Raw genomic sequence first — 7691 nt, 5'->3', positions numbered from 1 at the left:
GATGGTTGGACGGTTAGACAGACAGATAGACAGATAGACAGACGGGTACACAGAGAGTCAGACAGATGGTTAAGACACACAATTAGACAGATGGGTGGATAGACAGACAAAAGGACAGACAGACAGATGAATGGACAGAAAGACAGGCACAGAGATGGACAGACACACAGACACAGATGGTTGGACAGTAAGATAGATGGGTAGACAGTCAGAAGGATGGGTGGAAAGACAGCCAAACAAATGGGCAAACAGACAGGTGGTTTGACAGTAAAACAGATGGGTAGACAAACAGAGAGTCAGAAGGATGAGTGGACAGACAGACAGACAGACAGACAGGTGGTTTGACAGTAAGACACATGGGTAGACAGACAGACAGACAGATGGTTGGACAAACAGACAGTCAGACAGACAGATGTTTGGACAGACAGACAGATAGACAGGTGGTTTGACAGTAAGACAGCTGTGTATTTCTGTGTATTTCTGTTTTTTTCTATTATAAAAGATATCTGATGCTTTTGAGTGAATAAGTTTTAATAAAGTAACAATAAAACAGCCATAACACTTTTTTCTTCTGTGTTACTAAACTCTTCTCATTAAAACTCTTCTTATTAAAACTCTTCTTATTAAAACTCTTCTCATTAAAACTCTTCTCATTAAAACTCTTCCTATTAAAACTCTTCCTATTAAAACTCTTCTCATTAAAACTCTTCTTATTAAAACTCTTCCTATTAAAACTCTTCTCATTAAAACTCTTCTCATTAAAACTCTTCCTATTAAAACTCTTCTCATTAAAACTCTTCCTATTAAAACTCTTCCTATTAAAACTCTTCCTATTAAAACTCTTCCTATTAAAACTCTTCTCATTAAAACTCTTCTTATTAAAACTCTTCCTATTAAAACTCTTCTCATTAAAACTCTTCTCATTAAAACTCTTCTCATTAAAACTCTTCCTATTAAAACTCTTCTCATTAAAACTCTTCCCATTAAAACTCTTCCTATTAAAACTCTTCTTATTAAAACTCTTCCTATTAAAACTCTTCTCATTAAAACTCTTCTCATTAAAACTCTTCTTATTAAAACTCTTCCTATTAAAACTCTTCTCATAAAAACTCTTCCTATTAAAACACTTCTCATTAAAACTCTTCTCATTAAAACTCTTCTCATTAAAACTCTTCTTATTAAAACTCTTCTCATTAAAACTCTTCTCATTAAAACTCTTCTCATTAAAACTCTTCCTATTAAAACTCTTCTTATTAAAACTCTTCTTATTAAAACTCTTCCTATTAAAACTCTTCTCATTAAAACTCTTCTCATTAAAACTCTTCTCATTAAAACTCTTCTCATTAAAACTCTTCCTATTAAAACTCTTCTTATTAAAACTCTTCCTATTAAAACTCTTCTCATTAAAACTCTTCTCATTAAAACTCTTCTCATTAAAACTCTTCCTATTAAAACTCTTCTCATTAAAACTCTTCTTATTAAAACTCTTCCTATTAAAACTCTTCTCATTAAAACTCTTCTCATTAAAACTCTTCTCATTAAAACTCTTCCTATTAAAACTCTTCTTATTAAAACTCTTCTTATTAAAACTCTTCCTATTAAAACTCTTCTTATTAAAACTCTTCCTATTAAAACTCTTCCTATTAAAACTCTTCCTATTAAAACTCTTCTCATTAAAACTCTTCTTATTAAAACTCTTCCTATTAAAACTCTTCTCATTAAAACTCTTCTCATTAAAACTCTTCTCATTAAAACTCTTCCTATTAAAACTCTTCTTATTAAAACTCTTCTTATTAAAACTCTTCCTATTAAAACTCTTCTTATTAAAACTCTTCCTATTAAAACTCTTCCTATTAAAACTCTTCCTATTAAAACTCTTCTCATTAAAACTCTTCTCATTAAAACTCTTCTCATTAAAACTCTTCCTATTAAAACTCTTCTCATTAAAACTCTTCTCATTAAAACTCTTCTCATTAAAACTCTTCCTATTAAAACTCTTCTCATTAAAACTCTTCTCATTAAAACTCTTCTCATTAAAACTCTTCCTATTAAAACTCTTCCTATTAAAACTCTTCTTATTAAAACTTTTCCTAATAAAACACTTCTCATTAAAACACTTCTCATTAAAACTCTTCCTATTAAAACTCTTCCTATTAAAACTCTTCTTATTAAAACTCTTCTCATTAAAACTCTTCCTATTAAAACTCTTCTCATTAAAACTCTTCTTATTAAAACTCTTCCTATTAAAACTCTTCTCATTAAAACTCTTCTTATTAAAACTCTTCTCATTAAAACTCTTCCTATTAAAACTCTTCTTATTAAAACTCTTCTTATTAAAACTCTTCCTATTAAAACTCTTCTTATTAAAACTCTTCCTATTAAAACTCTTCCTATTAAAACTCTTCCTATTAAAACTCTTCTCATTAAAACTCTTCTCATTAAAACTCTTCCTATTAAAACTCTTCTCATTAAAACTCTTCTCATTAAAACTCTTCTCATTAAAACTCTTCCTATTAAAACTCTTCTCATTAAAACTCTTCTCATTAAAACTCTTCTCATTAAAACTCTTCCTATTAAAACTCTTCCTATTAAAACTCTTCTTATTAAAACTTTTCCTAATAAAACACTTCTCATTAAAACACTTCTCATTAAAACTCTTCCTATTAAAACTCTTCTCATTAAAACTCTTCTTATTAAAACTCTTCCTATTAAAACTCTTCTCATTAAAACTCTTCTCATTAAAACTCTTCTTATTAAAACTCTTCCTATTAAAACTCTTCTCATTAAAACTCTTCTTATTAAAACTCTTCCTATTAAAACTCTTCTCATTAAAACTCTTCTCATTAAAACTCTTCCTATTAAAACTCTTCCTATTAAAACTCTTCTCATTAAAACTCTTCTCATTAAAACTCTTCTCATTAAAACTCTTCCTATTAAAACTCTTCTCATTAAAACTCTTCTTATTAAAACTTTTCTCATTAAAACTCTTCTTATTAAAACTCTTCCTATTAAAACTCTTCTCATTAAAACTCTTCTTATTAAAACTCTTCCTATTAAAACTCTTCTCATTAAAACTCTTCTCATTAAAACTCTTCCTATTAAAACTCTTCCTATTAAAACTCTTCTTATTAAAACTCTTCCTATTAAAACTCTTCTTATTAAAACTTTTCCTAATAAAACACTTCTCATTAAAACACTTCTCATTAAAACTCTTCCTAATAAAACTCTTCTCATTAAAACTCTTCTTATTAAAACTCTTCCTATTAAAACTCTTCTCATTAAAACTCTTCTTGTGTGTGTGTGTGTGCGTGTGTGTATATGGTGTGTGTGTGTGTGTGTCTGCATTGAAGACATTAACAGGTTGAATGACGTCTCTTTTGTTGGCAGAAACACTGGAAGTTCTGTGTGAACACTGTGCATCTGTTTATGCGTTAGTCTTCTTTAAACACACCTGTGTGTGTGTGTCTGTGTGTGTGTGTGTGTGTGTGTGTGTGTGTCTGTGTGTGTGTGTGTTCACTGTGCCTGGCTGTTTCCTTTAGAATAACACACTCTAGGGCCTGCGCTTTCAAACATTCATGCAAAGCATAAAGACGAATCTGATCAAAGAATCGTTCATGAAAAGTGCCGTTTCCTGTTCAGAGGTGAGGTTATAACCTCTTACAGAACACTTTAAAACTCAAACTCTGTTATAACACCTCATACATGATTCATAACAATCATGACAGAAGTGTATAAACAGCTCATACACCCTAAACACTCCCATTATACCACAGAAACACAAATGATTCACTCAGATCAGTTTGAAATACATGAGTCATATAGACTGATTCAAAGGCTCATATAGGATTCAAATTAAATCTAAACTCCAGTATATACAGATACAGGAGTCAAATACTTTGATGATTCATCATATGAATCATTGTTGCTGAATCATTTTTAAACATAACACAGATTGCTAAAAGAAACAAATATATCTGAAGTAGATCCATTAAAAGTTTATTGATTCTTCTAGAATCGGACACGAATGATTCATACAGATCAGTTTGAAATTTCTAAAGAAATATACAGATTGAAATGAAAAGATTCATTTAAATGTTAAACTTCGATATAGAAACACATCATTCTTATAGAAAGAGTCATATAGAAATGATTCATTTTATATTACATCCCTTTGAAACTTATAGATTAGTATAGAATTATACTTATAATTCATAGTGACAATATGCATCACATAGATTGCTTTGAATTTTACATAATCACTATCAACACATGTATTTATATAGACTGCTTTAAAATGATTCATATATATTGCTGCATGTGATTCCTGTACTTCAGAATCACTCAGTACTTTGTCTTTAATTTAATCACTTGTCTATAGTTATATGATGTCTATAGACTACTTATAGTATATTATAACTCCTAGAGATGATTATATAATTAATTATGATTCATATAGAGTGTTTCGAAACTCACACATTGCTATAGAAACCTAAATGATTCATTTGATTTTTTGAAGTTTGTTATATGACTCGTATGTGATTCCTGGAGATCTCTATACTGTAGAAACACAAATGTGACTCATTTGGATCAGTTTGTAACTATTTCTAAAAAAATGCATACAGATTATTTTAATAAACTGAACAGATGAATATAAAATAATATGATTCATATCATACAGTATATCAGTATAAAACTCCATATATGATTCATGTAGTGTAAAATAAAGTGTAAGATAAAGACTATTGATTCATATAGATGAAAATGAAATAATGCACCCAGTGTGTGTGTGTGTGTGTGTGTGTGTGTGTGTGTGTGTGTGTTTACCTTCACACGAGCGCCCATCAGGCATCAGAGAGAATCCTGGGAAACAGGAGCAGTGAGCGCGACCCTCCACCGGGTGGCAGTGCTGAGCACAGTGGCCGTTTCCTGCAGAAGGACATTCGTCATTAAAGGAAAAGGTGCACCGTCCTGCCGGGTGTTTAAACGAGTGATTTACAGCCACCTTCTGCTCCTGTTTTCCCTTTTCCCCCCTGACCTTCAGCCTCATACAACATCTGTCTGATGTCAGGGCAGTAAAGAGACACGGACACGCCCGAGAGAAAGAGAGAAATAGAGAGATACAGAGAGAGAGACAGAGAGAAAGAAAGACATAGAGAGAAACACAGACAAAGAGAGAGAGACACAGAGACACAGACAGAGAGAGAGACAGAGAGAGAGAGACAGAGAGAGAGATAAAGAAAGAGAGAGAAAGTGACAGACAGAGAGACAGACAGAAAGAGACAGAGAGAAAGAAAGACATAGAGAGGGACAGAGAGAGAGAGAGTTAGACAGAGAGATACAGAGAGAGACAGAGATGGACAGAGGGAGATACAGAGAGAGACAGTGACAGAGAGAGAAAGTGACAGACAGAGAGAGAATAAGAGAGAGATAAAGAAAGAGAGAGAAAGTGACAGACAGAGAGAAAGACAGAAAGAGAGAGAAAAAAGAAAGACATAGAGAGAGACAGACAGAGAGAGAGAGACAGACAGAGAGATACAGAGAGAGAGAGAGAGAGAGAGAGAGAGAGAGAATGGAAGGTTATGAGTTTAAATCCCATTGTTTGGAATCAAACCATCTGCCAAATAAAAGAAATATAAAAGAGAGAAAGATACAGAGAGACAGAGAAAGAGAGATAAAGACATAGAGAGAGAGAGATACAGAGAGAGAGAGAGAATGACACAGAAAGCGAGACAGAGAGAGATAAACAAAGAAACAAACAAACAAACAGATAAATTGTTTTATTTTACTTCACTCTATGGCACCTGGTTCTTTGGTGTAAAACAGGCCATGACCGATACGAACATTTAAAAAATAATGAATGAGTAAAGAATAAACCACGCCGTGTCATGCTGTTAGAGGAGAATAATAAACGACAGGCTGGTGTGATGCGGCCCGATGTGAAGCGCAGTGATGTGTAGGAGTTGTTGTGTAGGTTGTGGGGTAGAGGCGTTACCTTCACAGGGGTCTGGCAGGTCAGGAGGTGGCATGGTGGTCGTCTCCGCTGGTCTCCAGCTGGCAGCGAGCACATCGTCCTCTTTCAGTCCTCTTTCATCATCATCCATCACTGAACGCAGGAACGTTTTATTAACAAAGAACATTTAAAACCAAACACGGCACATACGCATTAATATAAACCTGTAACCTATAAAACTACTGTCAGATTGTGACCAATCACAATCCAGAATTGAACACCGCCGTGGAATAAAAGAACCTGAAACTCATCTGCGTCATCGCTGGTGTCAGAATCATTCGTTTTTACCGCATGCTATCGAACCTTTCCAAGCAGAAGATGGTTGTGATTACGGGCAGTCAGGAGAGATCATTTTGGCCTGAAGATCTCCTTCTCTTCTCGGCTAAGTAGCTAACCATCATATCAGAGAGTAAGAATTTAGCATGTTTAGCTTGCTAGTTAGCTAACATGCCACATTTATACGGTATATCACTTTTACAAACCTGCGTACCTCGCCTAAAATCTACATGAAGAAACTAGCTCGCTAACGCTAGATATCTGATTCACGTTCTTACGGAGGAGTTGCCATGTTTAGCTAGCTAACATTATTCAGATAACAAGTGAGTTTATGGCGTCTGTTTGCGCAGCACCTCGGCTTTCGGTGCCATGACGACGTCCTCCATGTTGTAATCGTAAAACATTATGTCTTAAATGTTCCCACAAACAATGAAGAGACAGTTACATCTTCATTTTCTCTCTAGTAGAAACGCTCAGAGTTTCTATGAGATGTGTGTACACTGTATGTCCGGTCGCTGCAGGCTAGTCCACCACCTAGCATCATTTAGCCACTGATAGAACACCGAGGCTTACGGATCTTCTAGAGTTACACCTCGTTAAAGTGCTAGTTTAGCTGAATAGCACTCCCTATCTTTTAGTGCTAATCCATAATAATACATGGAGAACATTTTAGCTAACATCAGTCCCATTCCTAAATACAATTTGTGATGGATTCTTCCTGATTATAACCACGTAGCGTCAGGTTGCAGCTACTCGAGTCTTACTGCAACCAGGTTGCGCGCATCTCTTTTTGTTTAGAAACATTAAAGGGGTCAGTATTTTATCTATAAAACCCTGAGAAGCTTCAGTGAGTGCACAGGGTTCAGACGGAGATCGAGTCAAGTATCAGGAACAAAACACTGAAATGAGATGTTGAGCTTCTGATTGATATTATTTATTAAAACCTGGTCAAGCACCAGCTGTGAACAGGAGGAGGAGTTGCGGAGAACGAGTGCGGTAATGAGTGAATGGGTGCACCTGTGTGTGGTGAATGAGGACGTGTATGCATAGACATTTTCATGTTTCAGTGAAAGGCTTCAGACCCACAAAGCAGAGCCGGCGCTGATAAGCTGTTGTCCTTGAACAGACTGACAACAACGCAAACATCACGTAGGCCGTTTGTGTTTTGGTTCCTTTTAAAGCGCTTTAATTTGCCAAGAGGAGCGGAGAAAAGAGTGTCGAAATACAAATAAATTAAAAAGTCAGCGTCACGCTCTCTGAAGCCCGTCTCCTGTGTCCTCATTCCCATCACTGACTAGCAGGGTTCTACAAAAACATATAAAATAAGAAGAACACAGGATCCGTGAGGGACGCCGCAGCATACAGTCGCAATAAAGCAAAAGAAAATATCAATATTATCCGAGAA

At 34.7% G+C, this 7691-nt stretch overlaps 1 protein-coding gene across 1 annotated transcript in view; it reads right to left on the bottom strand.

Annotated features, from left to right (window-relative positions):
* The window catches only part of LOC113545672 (fibulin-2), a 50002-nt gene that overhangs the window by 13354 nt on the left and 28957 nt on the right, over nt 1-7691 (bottom strand). The window contains exons 7-8 of the mRNA XM_034312209.2: nt 5993-6103; nt 4825-4926 (exon numbers count right to left, since the gene is read on the bottom strand). Of these exons, the coding sequence (XP_034168100.2) occupies nt 4825-4926; nt 5993-6103 (213 nt within the window). The remainder of the gene's footprint in view (nt 1-4824; nt 4927-5992; nt 6104-7691) is intronic.

Source organism: Pangasianodon hypophthalmus, chromosome 16 (assembly GCF_027358585.1).
Source record: "Pangasianodon hypophthalmus isolate fPanHyp1 chromosome 16, fPanHyp1.pri, whole genome shotgun sequence".
Classification (NCBI taxonomy): domain Eukaryota; kingdom Metazoa; phylum Chordata; class Actinopteri; order Siluriformes; family Pangasiidae; genus Pangasianodon; species Pangasianodon hypophthalmus.
This window is presented reverse-complemented; position numbering and strand designations above follow the sequence as displayed.